Source organism: Pristis pectinata, chromosome 3, assembly GCF_009764475.1.
Source record: "Pristis pectinata isolate sPriPec2 chromosome 3, sPriPec2.1.pri, whole genome shotgun sequence".
NCBI lineage: Eukaryota > Metazoa > Chordata > Chondrichthyes > Rhinopristiformes > Pristidae > Pristis > Pristis pectinata.
Genome location: NC_067407.1, coordinates 39,692,994 through 39,710,283, shown reverse-complemented (window position 1 = coordinate 39,710,283; position 17,290 = coordinate 39,692,994). Strand labels below are relative to the sequence as shown.

The 17,290-nt window shown below is 42.7% G+C and overlaps 1 protein-coding gene across 1 annotated transcript in view; it reads right to left on the bottom strand.

Moving 5' to 3' along the window:
• The window catches only part of LOC127567779 (plasminogen activator inhibitor 1 RNA-binding protein-like), a 35,946-nt gene extending 19,202 nt beyond the window's left edge, over window positions 1-16,744 (bottom strand). The window contains 4 exon segments of the mRNA XM_052010816.1: window positions 5,561-5,717; window positions 7,943-7,956; window positions 16,407-16,473; window positions 16,476-16,744. Of these exon segments, the coding sequence (XP_051866776.1) occupies window positions 5,561-5,717; window positions 7,943-7,956; window positions 16,407-16,473; window positions 16,476-16,638 (401 nt within the window). The 5' untranslated portion in view covers window positions 16,639-16,744.
• Window positions 16,745-17,290: the final 546 nt, after the last annotated feature.

Here is a 17,290-nt window from a genome sequence, read left to right as displayed (position 1 = left end):
GGACACAGTCTTAAATGAATACTTGTCTGTATTTACTGTCGAGAACGACACGGAAACTAGTGGATTCAGGGAAAACAGTGATATTCTGGAGCACATCAACACTACAAAGATGTTGGTGTTGAAGGTCCTGAAATACATAAAGATGGATAAATCCTGGGGCATGACCAGGTGTATCCTGGGAACTTATGAGAAGCAAGAGAGGAGATTGCTGGTGCTCTGATGGAGATTTTTGTAACTTCGTTAGCCAGATGAGGTACTAGAAGACTGGAGGATAGCTAATGTTGATGGTCTTATTTAAGAAGGGCCACCAACACTTTGGTTACCTCTTTTTTTAAAAAAAAGTAACCAAAAAAGTCAATGGATGTTGTCTATTTGGACTTCAGCAAGGCCTTCAACAAGGTCCTGCATGGTAGTCTAGTTTGGAAGGTTAGGTCCCATCTAATTCAGGGAGAACTAGTCAGATGGATTCAAAATTGGCTTGGAGGTAGGAAGCAGAGGGTGGTGGTTGAAAATTGTTTTTTTTGGAATGGAGGCTGGTGACTAGTGGTGTGCCACAGGGGGTCAGTGTTGGGACCCTCGTTATTCATTTTTTATAAAAATAATTTGGATGCAAATGCACAAAGCTTGAGCAGCAAGTTTGCAGACGATACCAAAATTATTGATAGTGAAGAAGGTTATCATAGATTACAGGGGGAGCTTAACCAGTTAGGGAAGTGGGCCAAAGAGTGGCAAATGGATTTCAATACAGTGAAGTGTGAGGTGATGCATTTTGGAAAGTCAAACCAGCATAGGACTTGTACTATGAATGGTAGAGCATTAGGGAGTATAATGGAAGAGGGACCTAGGAGTACAAGTGCAAAGTTCATTGAAGGTGGCGTCACAGGTAGACAGGATGGTGAAAAAGGCATCTAGCACGCTGGCCTTCAGTCAGGCCATCGAGTATAGGAGCTGGGACACTGTTGCAGTTGTACGAGTCATTGGTGAGGCTGCACTTGGAGTACTGTGTACAGTTTTGGTCATTCTGTTATAGGAATGATGTGGTTAAACTGGAAAAGGAGTGTAGAAAAGATTTATGAGGATATTGCCAGGACTAGAGGGCCTAAGTTATAGGGAGGAGTTAGCCAGGCTAAGTCATTATTCCTTGGAACATAGGACAATGAGGGGCACCCTTATAGAAATGTTTAAAATTATAAGAGGCATAGATAAGGTGGATGCTAACAGTCTGTTCCCCAGGGTAGGGAAGTCCAAAACTAGGGGGTACAGATTTAAGGTGAGAGGAGAAAGATTTAAAAGCGACCTGAGGGACAACTCCCCCCCTCCACACACACACACACACACACAGATGGTGGTGAGTATACAGAACAAACTGCTGGAGGAAGTGATTAAGGCAGGTACAGGTAGACAGCTTAGGAGGAATATGGACCGAACGCAGGAAATTGGGACCAGATGGGTGGACACCATGACTCGTTGGGCTGAAAGGCTTGTATCCGTGCTGTATTGCTCTATGACTCTATGACGAAGGGCAGTAAGGATAAGCCAGGCTGGTAGGATTTATATCAACGGTGGGAAAGTTACTGGAAGGGAATGTGAGAGAGAGCATATTTGCATTTCGAAAGGCAAGAACTGATTAGGGAGGGTCACCATGGCTTCATGCATGGGAAATCATATCTCACGAATTTGACTGAGTTTTTCTTGAAGAGGTGACCAAGAGGATTCACATGGGCAGGAAGCAGCTGCTGTGTACATGGACTTCAACAAGGTCCCACATGGTAGGCTGATCCAGAAGGGTAGAACATGTGGGATCCAGGTTGAGCTAGCCAACTGGATACAAAATTGGCTTGATGGTAAGGGGCAGAGGTTTGTAGTGGAGGGTTGGTTTTCAGATTGGAGGACTATGACCAATGGAATGCCGCAGAAATCAATGCAGGGTCCTTTATTGTTCATGATAATATAGATTTGGATGAAAAAGTAGGTGACATGACTAGAAAATTTGGAAATAACACCAAAATTGGTGGTATAACGGACAGTGAAGAAGGTTATCTAAGGTTAAAACAGGACATTGATCAATTGGAAAGTGGGCAAAGGAATGGCAGATGGAACTTAACTCAAACAAGTGTGAAGTAATGCATTTTAGGAAGTTAAGCCAGTCCAGTACATACACAGAGAATGGCAGGGCCTTGGGGAATGTTGTTGAACAGAAAGTCCTTGGGGTACAAGTACATAACTCCCCAAATGTAGCAACACAGGTAGACAGGGTGGTGAAGGTGGTATATGACAGGCTTGCCTTCATCAGCCGAGGCACAGAGTACAAGAGTTGGGGTGTCATGTTACAAATGTACAAAACATTGGTTAAGCTGCACTTCTGGTTGCCACGCTACAGGGAAGATGTGTTTAAGCTTGAGGTTGCAGAAAAAATTCACAAGGATATTGGCTGGATCAGAGGGCTCGAGTTATAAGGAAGGATTGGATTGGATAGACTGGGTCTGTTTTCCCTGGAGCAAAGGAGGCTGAGAGATTACGAGATAGATATAAGAAATTACGAGAGCCGTAGATTGGCTATGTAGCCAGAGTCCATTTCATAGAACAGCTCAGCACACCAACAAGCCTCAATTCTGCCCAGAGGACAGTGACTAGTGGTGTTCCGCAGGGATCTGTTCTTGGACCCCTGCTGTTTATGATTTTTATAAATGACTTGGATGAGTAAATTGAGGGGTAGGTTAGTAAGTTTGCAGATGACACGAAGGTTGGAGGTGTTGTGAATAGTGTAGATTATAACGGGATATAGACAGGATGTAGAGGCGGGGGGGGGGGGGGGAACAAATGGCAGATGGAGTTCAATCCAGAAAAGTGTGAAGTAATACACGTTGGAAGACTGAACTTGAAGGTAGAGTACAAGGTTAATGGCAGGATTATTAATAGCTAGAGGAACACCTCATTATAGGAAGGCTGCGGAAGCTTTAGAGAGTGTGCAGAGAAGACTTACCAGAGAACACTTCTTATGTGGAAAAGTTGAGTGAGCTAGGGCTTTTCTCTTTAGAGTGACTGAGCATGAGAGGTGACTTGATAGAGGTGTATAAGATTATGATAGGCATAGATAGAATGGACAGCCAGCACCTTTTTCCCCAGGGCAGCAACAGCCAATACCAAAGGACATCCATTTAAGGTGAGAGGAGGAAAGTTTAGGGGAGATGTCAAGAGGTAGGTTTTACCCCCACACAGAGTGGTGTGTGCCTGGAACGCACTGCCGGGGGTGGTGGTAGAGGCTGATGTAATAGGGACATTTAAGACTCTTAAATATGTACATGGAGGATGGGGGGGGGAAGGAGAGGGTTATGGGCTGTGTAGGATGGAAGGGTTAGATTGATCATGGAGGTGGTTTATCACTGGTCGGTACAACAGTATGGGCCAAAGGGCCTATACTGTGCTTTATTGTTCTATGTTACAAGCCCTTCAGCCCAGGATGTTGTGCCAAACTAATTAAGCTAAAGATACCTAATTAAACTAATCCCTTCTACCTGCACATGGCCCATATCCCTCCATTCTCTGCATAATCACATGCCTATCCAAGATCCCCTTAAACATCTGTAGTATCTGCCTCCACCACCAATGCATTCCAGGCACCCAGCACACTAAGAAATAAACCGGCCTTGCACATGTCCTTTGAACTTCTTCCCCCCCCCCCCCACCCCAACATTCAAGACATCCAACACCACCCCTATCTCTGCCTCCTCCAGATCCTCCATCTCCAAGCCTGTGTTCCCTTCTTTATCCTTGAATAGTCCTACCCACTCCCTAATTATCCTCTTGCTCTTATATAGATTGCTTTAGGATTCTTTTTAATCCTATTTGCCAAGGACTTTTCATGGCCCCTTCTGTCTCTCCTAATTCCCTTCCTGAGTTCTTTTCTGGCTTCTTTATATTCAAAAGGCCCTATTCAATTTTAGCATTCTAAACATTACATATGCTGCAAGTTAATGGCCATTTGACAAATGCAATTGGGTTACAACGTTAAGTTCACTGCAAAACTGACCAGTGCGCTTGGGGCTGGAATAAAGGGGCAATGTCTGTAGGAAACCTCTAAACTGCACTATTCATATAACTATGTTGTATATATTACAAGACCACAGGTTGTTGAAGAAATTGACCTGAATTTTGCCAGTAGTTCTCTGTTGCACCTGGGAAGCAAACCTTGGATTCTACACTAGCTGTAGGATCTACAACTACACTAATTTAAACAGAAACTATTGGCCTCAGCCTCCCAGGTAGCTCCAATAATAAACAAAAAGGGCAGTGAAAATAAATAACAGAACTGCTAGAGGAGACAATGGCAGCAAAGAGAAAAACATAGCTCTCCTGCATTAAGAAATACAAATACATTGCATTAGGCAAGAACAGCAACTGTCATCTCTCTCGGGATTAAATGGCTATTTAAATTCTAACCAGGATCAAGACTTCATCGCAGGCATGAATTCATTCATGGCAACACAAACATTCCTTGGATGGGGTGCTATAGGACAGTTATATTTATGAAGTATAACATATCAATAATCCTTGAAGGCAAATAAATACATACAAGAATCTCAAGTTAAACATGGTAAGGGCAGGCATGGTAGTGTAGCAGTTAACGTAACATTTACAGCGCCAGCGACCTGGGTTCAATTCCAGCCACTGTAAGGAGTTTGTACATTCTCCCCATGTCTGCGTGGGTTTCCCCCGGGTGCTCTGGTTTCATCCCACATTCCAAAGACGTACAGGTTAGGAAGTTGTGGGCATGCTATGTTGGCGCTGGAAGTGTGGCAACACTCACGGGCTGCCCCCAAAACATTCTAAGCAAAAGATGCATTTCACTGTGTATTTCGATTACATGTGACTAATAAAGATATCTCATCTTATTGGTTGCTCCCACTTCACAACCTACTGCATGAATACCTTTACTCTCTGTTGAGAGATTTGAAGTTGATAATAAAATTTAAGGCTATAACAGTTCAAGATTTTGTTCACAGTGGTCTTGGTTTTCAGAGATGTTACTCCTTCTCATGGCCATTAACTGGTAATACCCGAGTGTTCATATCTATATTCACAGGGCCCTTTTAAAACAAGGATTTATACTAAACAAAAGGAACAATTCAGGTATAATTTAAATCTAGCCACTAAGAAAAAGTGTTAAGTTCAGACTTCCAAACAGAACTCCCCTCCAATTGCCAAAGCTGTAAATACTCTTATATTAAGTCATGCTAATCTATTTTCCAATGTGGTAATATCAGATAGAAGATCCAACAATTTTATTGGTTTACAGTGAATGCTCCACATCTTTAGCAGCTTTAGGAGAGCAAGTATAGACAAAAAAGAATAGCAGATGCCTTTCCACTGTCAACTCAAACCTAGCTTTAACAAATATTTTTTCAACCACTTTATAATACAAGTGTATAGCCAGAACAATTTTAGCCATACCAAAGCACATCAAGTCAATTTAACAGTACTCTAAAAGGCTCAAACTACAGCAGTACTAATCTCCTTCAACAAGGCAGAGTGGCCCTATTTATGGTCAGTTTACACATACTTTTCAGCTGAGAATTCGCCTCCTTCAGCTTTTTCTTCCACAGGTCTATCAAAGCGTCGTTCACGGGGTTGTGGTCTTCTATCTGGTCTCCTCTCACCAGGTTTTCCTTCACCTTGAGAATGCTGCTGCTCAGGCTTTCTGCCAATTCTCCTGACACCTAAAATACAAGTTTGCAAATAGTAAAACTTACAATACTGGATCTCAGCAAAAGTGATCAATTCCACTAGATAAGGCAACTGACACAATGCCACATCTGGATCTCAAAACAATGCAACATCCTCACTCTCTGATAAAGTACAACATAGGAAATGTTAATGATTTGGCAGGAAAAACAAGAACTATTTTCAAATGTCAAGAAGTTAGTAAAAGGTTGGAGAGGGATCTGTTTATGCTGGATCATAAAATGGAGAAAGTTAACATGCTGTTAAAACTAACAATTAGAAAGGCCATTAGCAAATTAGCCTTTATTGCAAGGGGACTAGAGTACAAGACCATGGTTTTGGTGAAACCACACTTGGCAGAAGTGCTCATTTTTATCTGTACACCCAATGAAGATGCATTTGATTTGGAGACTGCAGTATCAATCCACTCTGTTGTTTCTTGGAAGAAGGATAGATTATGATGGTCCCAAATTCACTGGAACTCAAAACAAGAAGAGATTGCAATGAAACATCAGTAATGTACATGCCAGAAAGTGGTGTTCTCCAGTTGGAGAGCCTAGAACTAAGAAGATATAGTTTCATAGTGAAGTGTTAGCCATTTATAATCTTCTGCTCCATATCTTAAGGCTTAGGACAATATTTTAGCTAATCAATGAATACAGAGATCAGACAAAAAACTGGAAATGCCAAACAGGATCAGTCACAATAACGAATGACGTAGGCATCTCAAGGCACCACTTAGCCTCCAACTTGTAGTTTTAGCAGAACAATCTAAAGGATATCATTTCCCATTTCTTCAAAAGTAGCCATGTTCAATTGGCTACTTGGAACTGCATTCCAGCAGAATAAAAATCAAATTCCCAACTAATACCTCCAGATAAAAACTAAAACTGTGATGAATATTACGACCTTCACATCCCCAGGACTCCCCAAAACACTTCAGATTTGGGTTCTTCAGCATGCAGCAAATTCCAATGGCAAACATAGCAGCAAATAAGATGTGTGAGATTTTCACTACCAAGGGGGAAACCAAATTCAGACCGGATGACTGCTTTGCCAAACACCTCTGCTCAGTCCTCAAGGGCAACCCAAAGATTTCAGTCACCTGTCACTAATTGTCCATCCTATGCTGACCCATTTTCACCTTCTTACATTGTTCCAAGCAAGCTTGAGGAATAGCATGTTAACTTCCAACTTGGTACACTGCAGTCTTCAGGACAACAATTTCAAATAATCAGCCATTCCAGAGTTTCTCATGTCCCCTTTCAATCAGCTTTCAGTCTTGGTCTATTTACACCTCCTCCAGATATGTTTTCATCTGACTGACAGCACCAACACTTGTATCAGTCTTTCCTATCCACCAACCTATCGCAGAGTTTCCTTTTTGTTCTCTCTCCCTTCCCCTTTTCTGCAACTTGCATCACTCCTAATTGTCTCCATGGATGCATTCCCAACCCAACTATTGCTAGAATGTCTTATATTAAATATTCTTAGATATACAATTTGAATCAGATTCAGGAACATAACCAATTTTAGCAATTAATACTTAGAACTCAAATCATCAACAACGAATATGCAAAGGATTCTGAAATAACCATTTTACCTTGCAAACAAATTGAACATAGGCACCTGCACAATTTCTCAACAGTAAAATTTAGGTAACAAAGTGCACAAGCTGTGAATAAAGTGGAGAGTTTCACTTTCTGGGACTCTTCAGTTACATTCCATTGCCTGCCCATTTCTAAACTACTGAAGAAATGCTCATTTTCAGGCAATGTGTTCAAAAATCCTATACAAGAGGTTTATACTATCAAGTTCTGTATATCCAAAATTGATGGTCTGAACAACATACCAAGTGGATGTTAGCAATTATAAATAGGCCTCTGGATCCACCACCTTCAATTGCTTCAGTGATCTCCATTAGATAAAAATCATGTAACTTCATTCCCAATCATGTGGGCCAATCTTCATCAGATTACAACTACTTACGGTGGTGACCCACTATCATCTTCAAGAGAAATTAGGGGTAAATAATAGAAGGTAGTCTTCCTAACAATGCCCACAACCAATAAAATACAGAAGTTCAAAAAAGAAATGTTCATTGATGATAGCAACATAGTTCTATTCACAACTCTTCAGTCTGTGCCTGCATGCAACAAAACCCTGTCAGATTTGGGTTGATTAAATTGCAAATAAACTTTGAGCAAAAGAATCCAACCACCTTCTCTTGACATTCTATGAGATCATTGCAAAATTCGCCACGAGCACTCATGGTAAATTGGCTTATTATTGTCACATGTACTGAGGTACAGTGGAAAAACTTAGCTTGCATACTGCCATCCATACAGATCAATTCATTATAACAGTGCATTGAAGTACTACAAGGTAAAATAACAGGCTGCAGAATAAGGTGTTACAGTTACAGAGGAAGTGCAGTGCAGGCAGACAACAAGATGCAAGGCCATAATGAGGTAGATTGAGGGGTCAGGAGTCCATCTTATTGTACTAGGAGACCATTCAATAGTCTGAAAACAGCAGGATAGAAGCTGTCCTTGAGCCTGGTGGTACATGCTTTCAGGCTTTTGTATCTTCTGCCTAGTAGGAGGGGGGAGAAGATAGAATGTCTGGAGTGGGTAGTGTCTTTGATTATGTTGGCTGCTTCACTGAGGCAACATAATCCACAGTGTCCTTGGAGGGGAGGCTGGTTTCTGTGATGCGCTGAGCTGTGTCCACAACGGTCACAGGCAGAGCAGTTGCCATACCAAGCAGTGTTGCATCCAGATAGGGTGCCTTCTATGGTGCATAGATAAAAATTGGTGAGGGTCAAAGGGAATGTGCCAAATTTCTTAGGCTGAGGAAGTAGAAGCGCTGGTGAGCTTTCTTGATCGTAGCATCTATGTGGTTGGACCAGGACTGGCTATTGGTGATGTTCACTCCTAGGAACCTGAAACTCTCCACCCTCTCGACCTCAGCACTGTTGATGTAAACAGAAGCATGTGCACTGCCCCCTCCTTCCTGAAGTCAATGACCAGCTCTTTTGTTTTGCTGACATTGAGGGAAAGGTTGCTGTCAGAACACCATGTTACTAAGCTCTCGCCTTCCTGTACTCCAACTCATCGTTATTTGAGAAACAATCCACTATGGTCGTATCATCTGCAAAGTTGTAGATGGAGTTACAAGCATGGATCAGCATGTGGAATTACGATGTTGTGGCCATTACAGAGACTTGGCTGTCGCAAGGGCAATGTTCCAGGGTTCAGATGTTTCAAAAGGATAAGGAGGGAAGTAAAAAGATGGGGGAGTGGTATTGTTAATCAGGGATAGTATCACAGCTGCAGAAAGGGGGGATGTCATAGAGGGATCGTGTATGAGTCAGCGTGGGTGGAAGTCAGAAATGGGAAGAGAGCAATCACTCTATTGGGAGTATTCTGTAGGCCCCCCCCCCCAACAGTCACCGGGACACTGAGGAGCAGGTAAGTAGGCATGTTTTGAAAAGGTACAAAAATAACAGCGTTGTTGTCATGGCACACTTCAACTTCCCTAATATCGATTGACACCTCCTTAGTGCAAAAGGTTTAGATGGGGCAAAATTTGTTAGGTACGCCCAGGAAGGATTCCTGACACAGTATGCAGACAGGCCAACTAGAAAGGCCATACGGGATCTCGTACTAGGCAACAAGCCTGCTCAGGTGACAGACCTCTTGGTGGGCGAGCATTTTGGTGACAGTGACCACAACTCCCCAACCTTTCACATAGCCGTGGACAGGGATAGGAGCAGACAATATGGGAAAGCTTTTAATTGGGTGAGGGCTAATTATGATAGTATTAGGCAGGAACTTGGGAGCATAAATTGGGAACAGATGTTCTCAGGGAAAGGTACAGAAGAAATGTGGAGGCTGTTTAGGGAACACTTGCATGGGGTTCTGGTTAGGTTTGTCCCACTGAGACAGGGAAAGGATGGTAGGCTGAAGGAACCATGGTTGACAAGAGAGATGAAACAGTCAAGAAGGAGAAAGCACACTTAAGCTTCAGGAAGCAAACATCAGGCAGGGGTCTTGAGAATCATAAGGTAGCCAGGAAGGAACTTAAGATGGGACTTAGGAGAGCCAGAAGGGGACACGAGAAGGCCTTGGTGAGTAGAATTAAGGAAAACCCCAAGGCGTACTACATATACGTAAAGAACAGGAGAATGACTACTCTGAGGATAGAACCACTCAGGGATAAAGGGGGAAACGTGCCTGGAGGCAGAAGAGGTAAGGGAGGTCCTTAATGAATACTTTGCTTCAGTGCTCACTAGGGAGAGGGACTTTGATTAATGTGGGGTCAGCTTAGAACAGACTAATGTACTGGAGCATGTTGAGATTAAAGAGGTAGTGTTGGAGCTTCTGAAAAACATTAGGATAGTTAAGTCCCCAGGGCTAGATGGATATACCCCAGGTTACTATAGGAGGCGAAGGAAGAGACTGCTGGGGCTTTCATGATGACATTTGCATTCTCCCTGACAACAGGAGTGGTACCCAAGGATTGAAGGATGGCAAATGTTGTTCAAGGTAATAGGGTTAATCCTGAGAATTAAAGACCAGTGAGTCTTAGTCAGTGGTGGGCAAGCTACTGGAGAGGATTCTTAGGGACAGGATTTATGAGCATTTGGAGAAGCATAGTCTTATTACGGATAGTCAGCATAGCTTTGAGGGGCAGGTCATATCTCATGAGCCTGAGTTTTTCAAGGAGGTGATAAAACAAATTGATGATGGTAGAGTGGTGGATGTGGTGTATATGGACTTTAGGAAGATGTTTGACAAGATTCCCCATGGTAGGCTCATCCGTAGTCATGAGATCCATGGAGACTTTGCTGCGTGGATTCAGAATTGGCTTGCCCACAGAAGGCAGAGGGTGGTAATAGATGGAGGGTATTCTGCCTGGAGGTCGGTGACTAGTGGTTTGTCACAGGGATCCCTGTTGTTTGTGATTTTTTATAAATGATTTGGATGAGGAAGTGAAGGGATGGGTTAGCAAGTTTGCAGATGAAACGAAGGTTGGAGGTGTTGTGGATGGTGTAGGTTGCAACAGGATATAGACAGGATGCAAAGAAGTGGCAGATGGAGTTCAATCCAGAAAAGTGTGAAGTAATACACTTTGGAAGATTGAATTTGAAGGCAGAATACAAGGTTAATGGCAGGATTCTTAGCAGTGTGGAGGAACAGAGGGATCTTGGGATCCAAGTCCATAGATCCCTCAAAGTTGCTGTGCAAGTTGATAGGGTGGTTAAGAAAGGGTATGGTCAGCTGGCCTTCAATAGTCAGGGGAATGAATTCAAGAACCACGAGGTAATGTTGCAGCTCTATAAAACTCAGGTTAGACCACACTTGAGTATTGTTCAGTTCTGGTCACCTCATTATGTTGAGACTTTTAGAGAATGTGCAGAGGAGATTTACCAGGATGCTGCCTGGATTAGAGAACATGTCTTATGAGGAAAGAGGAAAGGTTGAGCGAGATAGGGCTTTTCTCTTTGGAGCAACAGAGGATGAGATGTGACTTGTAGAGATGTACAAGTTTGAGGGGCAGAGTGGACAGCCAGCACCTTTTCCCTGGGACAGCAATGGCCAATACCAGAGGACATCAGTTTAAGATCAGGGGAGGAAAGTTTATGGGAGACGTCAAAGGTAGGTTTTCTTTTTTAAAAACAGTGGTGGATGCCTGGAATGCACTGCCGGGGGTGGTGGCAGAAACTGACACAATAGGGACATTTAAAAGACTTAGGTAGGCACATGGAAGTAAGAAAAATGGAAGGTTATGGGCTGTATAGGAGGGAAGGGTTAGATTGATCAGGGAGTAGGTGTTTTTATAGGTCAGCACAACATCATGGGCCGAAGGACCCATACTGTGCTGTCCTGTACTGTTGGATGTTCACAGTTTGCAGTATCCATTGAATGCAGTGTTGACTTCTATAAAGGAGTGAAATTTTGTTTTAAAGTTGCTTTTTTTTAAAAAACAAGTTTTCAATTTATTGGTAAGAAAGCAGTAAAAAGTAGGACAAAAAGTCACCTGGCAGACCCCCTGCCCCCCCACCTGCCATTCCAGCTGGTAACTTAATTAACCGGTTAACTGAAGCTTTTGCCAGTTGACTCAGAACTTCTGGTATCTACAAATTTATGGGTTCTACTAAAGAAAACATAACTGCACACACTATTAGAATATATCTAAAAAATTAAAAATTGAATTATTCTGGTTTCCTCTTGGGGCCCACTAGGGACCAAAAAGGTAAGTTGCATGTGGAGACAAGACACTGGCATGATTCATAAATAACTTTGGCATTGCCCTCGAAGTCTGTTGCAGATACTGTATTGTGAGATATGCCAGCAAGAGTAGAAATAGGAAAAATAGTACAGACAGTTAATGCAGTGGCTAGAGATGGAACAGAAGGGAGGGTTTTAGACTCCTGGGGCTAGAACAAGTATGAAATATCGGATGGGGTAAACATTGTTGAAAAAAAGTTAAGGGGCTGAGCTTCTTTAAGAATGGATAAATCTTCAGGCCTTGAAGTATAACTGGGAACCTAGGAAGGAAATTGCAGAGACTCCAACTACAATTTTTCCAATCCCCTGTGGCCACAGTAGGGGAGCTAGAGGATTGTAGAACTTTTAATGAATTCTATGAACACCATACAGCACAAAACAGCCACCTCGTTTTGCGACTCATACACATTAAACATTCACTCCCACTGGCACAACATTGTTGTAAATGGTATATACTGCAACTGAGGCTGCCAAATATTTTGCTACATCCAAATTCAGAAAGATGTTTTACTCTTTCCTCACCCTATGAATTCTCCATTCAAACTATAAACATATAACCAAAAAGCACTGTAGCATAATTCAAAGACTTCCATGACAGCAAATCCCTAATGTGGCATCTAAACACAGAAGGACAACTGGTGCACGAGACTACCAAATCCAAGTTCTCTTCAAATTCCATGACTTCCGACTCACTGGGAAATACAAGAAAATTCTGGAGCTTTCTACCCAATAGCACCACAGAAGTCCCTTCAGCATAAACTTCAACAGTTCATGTTTAACTACTCAAAAAAATTGTAGGCCATGTGGGACTTAAGGCTTGCTTTGTTAGTCACCAAGATCACGGATCAATTTGTACCTAAAGTCCACTTTCCCACCATAGCACATCTCCCAATCCCGTAACAGTATCCAAAAATCAATTAATTTCAATCTCACGACTGACCATCTTTTTGAGGTAGAAAATTCAAAAGCTCTACAGTTCACCAGATAAAGAAATCTCTCATCTTGGTCCCCAATAGCCCAGCCTTCATTTCAAGACCATGGCCCCTTAGTTTTAGACTCTCCACTGTGAAGAAATAGTCTCTTGGCCAATATTCAGTCCGTCTAAATTCCAATAAGTAATTGCCAATCCCTCAATGCAATTAAAGATCTGCAGCAATTCTTGGTGCATATTCATCACAACCTTCAAGGGCAATAGACGTAGGACTTCTCAGCAACACAAAAATCTTAAAAATTAATTTTAACAAATTTATCTTCCTAATTGGCTGCTATACCTGCATAGCCACTGTGTCTCTCCAAGGGGATATTGGATAGAACCAAATGCTGGCCTTGTAACCAACACCTATTTTTCCAAGTGTAATTAATGGCACAAGCACTCAATGAATTTGACTGAATGCAATCCTTGAGGAACAGTACAGTAAAAGACCCAATTTACTGTGTGATCATTTTAACTTGATATCTACCATTCACATACTATTTGCCACTTCCAATGTCGTGTCAGTTATTGGTATGCTGTTGTGTTTACCACAGTACAAGTTTTTCTTTAAGCTGCACTTGCAAAAGAATCAATGCCTCTTTTGCCAATTCTTCTGTAACAGCTTCACAATATAAAGGAGCCATACTGAATCTATACAAAATCTACATGCATGTATGTATGCACCTTTCCCTGACATAATTTACTAGCCTATTTTCACTCAAGAATCCCAGCATCTAAATTTTGATGCATGTAAGCACAATTAGTTGCAACAAAGAAAAACGATTAACTGTGATAATTTAAATTTATGGCTTACCAGGTGATAGACTCTACAGACATACTTTTTACAATTCAGGCTTTGTACTGCAGCTAGTGCAAAAACAGTTCACAAAAATCTGACATGGCTAAGTTTAAGAAATGCTGGTGCATCAGAATGGGTCAACTGCTCTTGGATTTGGGACAGACCTTTCGGCAGTCACAGGGAATTATGGTGATTTTGGAGCAAAATTCCAGGGCCTCATATTGGTCGGATCACAAGATTCCACTTTCCAGCTATCTTGATCTACTTGACTGCATGCTCCTTTCTACATTGGAGCTCCATGTTATTGGGCTACAATCATGAAAGTAGACAGCATCAACTTGGACAAAAGTGCAATCACAGAATCACTTCAGGAAACTATCAATTCAATCACCACTCAAAGATGTATCCAAACCTGGGAGCTTTGTATTCTTAGAGCTGTCACCTTTTAATCAAAATGGTAAAGCTTTCTTATCTATAAAAGATCCTACATCGCTCTTATAAGATATAAATCTATTAGTCTTTAAACATCAAGATATTCCAAGATCAAAATAATAACTGTCTCTATCCAGATGCTGCCTAACCTGCTGTGTGATACAGCATGACATTTGGGCATTCATCTTTTTGCCAGTTTGGGCATTGGTTGTGCACTAATTGCCTAAATCTTACTAAACCTCAAGAACAATTCCACGGTTTAAAGTACTGTACAAACCCAGTAATGGATGTAAAAGCTCATGTAGAACAAGCTGAAATGATTCTCAAATTTAAAATATGTCCATTGCATTTCTCATCCAGAGTATGCAATACAACTTAGGGCCACCATTAAATTTATCAATTTGTATTCCTCTCAAATTTCAGATCCTAGTGGCCGGACATAAGCCTTAACAATGAAGTAACAGCAACTACCTTCACAAAACCTACAACTCTCAGCAAATTTACATGGAAGAAACCAAGTCAATTTCCAGAGGGCCAAACACTACTACTGTATACACACTGTATTTAATAGGTTCTTGCTATCCTTTGCCTTATCACATGGAGGTGCCAAATATCAGAAGACACATGCAGAGCAAGTGCTCAAAGCACCCAAATATTTACGGCAACCAAAATGAAACAATGAACATCCAAACAATTCTGTTCACTGCTTGAAAAACTTCCAAGTCCATATTTAAGCATCAACAATTTACAACAACTCATAACAAGAAAAAGAATAATTTGAAATAAGCATTTAATATTTAGTATGAAGGGCACTTCTGAATCGCAGGCTGTCATACCAAAACTCATTGACTTCAGGTGACGGATCCTAGATGGGTCTGGGAGCTCACCCTACTTGACCTAGAAATTGGATTACATTTATCATGCTGTACACAGCTTTTGTTTAGAGACAACACTGATTTTGTATGTACAGCAAAAAAAACCTAACAAGTGATCCAAAAAAAGTTATTAGTTCAGATTGGGAAGATAATCTTAACTATAAAATCCTAAAATGGGGTTCAATAATCATTTACATCCATTCTCAATAATTGAATTTACATTAAAAGCATAATTCATATTTAGTAATATATGCATACAACACATTAAAGATCTCTAAAACCTAATATACACTTAAAACTATGAGTTTTAAGACAGTACATACAATAATGAACATTCAGAAAATATCAAGATTTCCAATACTAAAAGTCCAATCACCTTGATTACAATGGGACAACCCAAGATCGGAAAGATCTATATTATTCTGAAAGACTTGGGAGTGAAACTTAAAAAGCTTGAAGTACATTGCATTAAGTACACTACAAAAAATGGAGTAGAAAACATGGTTGCTAAAACAAGATGGTGGTCATTACTTTCAAATGTCTATATTGGAAGAGAAAAAAAATTGAATCTTATTTCAATCCGATACATCAGCACACACAAGTTTTAGTGCAAAACCGGAATATTTATTTTCTCTAAATTGATTGTGTTCAGAGTGCTACACGTCACCCACGTGTTCCGTCTGCTTTACAACTTTACAAACTTTAGCACTAATTACACCTAGCTTTTTCTTTCAAAGTTATTTGCTTCAACAAACTACCACACCCGAGTTGAGACAAATAAGTTATGCATCAGAGGTAAAATGCTAACATTATGGACTGCTGCAACGGAAACATGCTTGCGCCGTGAAGCTGCGAGGTGTGAAGGAATCAGTTTGTTAATGCTGTTTTAAATCAGCTCCCAAGCCTGCTCCAGAGCAGCCAAAATATTGCAAACCTTCTGATCTATCGTTTTTAAGAACAATTTGAGGACTCCCTCCTAGAGGGAGCCCGTGGGCATTCACCTGTAATCCTGAACACCAGACCCAATTTGCTAGACAACTGGAAACACGCGGATTTCCAGAGACCATTCTCGTCCCTCCACCCCACCCCATCCCCATCCTCCAGCAGGCTGGGGGATGAGGGCCGGCCGGCCGGCCGGATGGGTGCACAGTGAGAGGGGCAGGTCCCCACGCCTCCCCCACACGAGGCTGGCTGACATCTGCCAGAGCGGCGCCGAGGGCCGCGGCCTGCGAGATCCCGCCTCAAGTGACGAAGGCGAATAAGAAACAAGCGCGGCGGGAGCTTCCCATTACCTTCTTCCTCAAGGTCACGGCGCCTGGGACTCTGGTTTACTGTCGCTGGACGTAACGGGCACCTTCCTGTCTTTCTGAGACTCTTCTTGGGCTGCTGCTTGGAGGCAGCCGTCTTGTTGTCTTTCTCCTTCTTGTCTTTCTTGATCTCGGCCTCTTTTAAAATCTCGAAGGGGTCGGATTCATCGTCAAATAGTTGGTCGAACCGATTGGTCACGACGCAGCCGAAGCCTTCCTGTAAGTTCCCGGGCATGATGGGCCCCCTAAGTGGTGGATTGCGCTCGGATGCTGCGAGGCTGCAGGTACCGATCGGATCCGCCTAAAATGGCCGGTTAGAGACGGTCTTCTTCCTCGCGCTGCATGACGGGCCCGCGCCATCCGGGAGACCTGGCGCAGCCCGCGCCGCAGCGCACGCCGGGAGATGGAGTCCGCCGTGGCGGCCTTCGCCTCCCGCCCGCCCCGGCCGCACCACAATCCCCGGCGTGCACCGCCTTGTTGTTGCACAGGCCCCCCGGAGATGCGCGACTGCGAGCCAGCCAAGCGGATTGTGGAGGTGCGGATTTAGGTTGTCGTCGTCGCGTCGCACGACCTTGCGGGATTATTGGAAAGCATTTTCACATTCCGGGTCCAGAACTTTCAAACGAGCACTGAAATCCTGGTGGTGTGGAGGACCCTCCCTGTCGGATCCTCCTTGCGCAGCCCGAGTCCCAGCACCATTGCATGCTGCCTTCGAGGCGGCTGCAACGGGGATGAGGTTGTCATCCATCTCCTGGTACGTGCGTTTGTCAGGAGGATCAGGAAAGACGTGCAGTGGTCTTCGCTGCAGCTCATCCTGTGCGGCTGTGTAACACAGGACCCTGTGTTCCACAGGCCGTTCCCGAGGACACAAGCAGACGAACATCGAC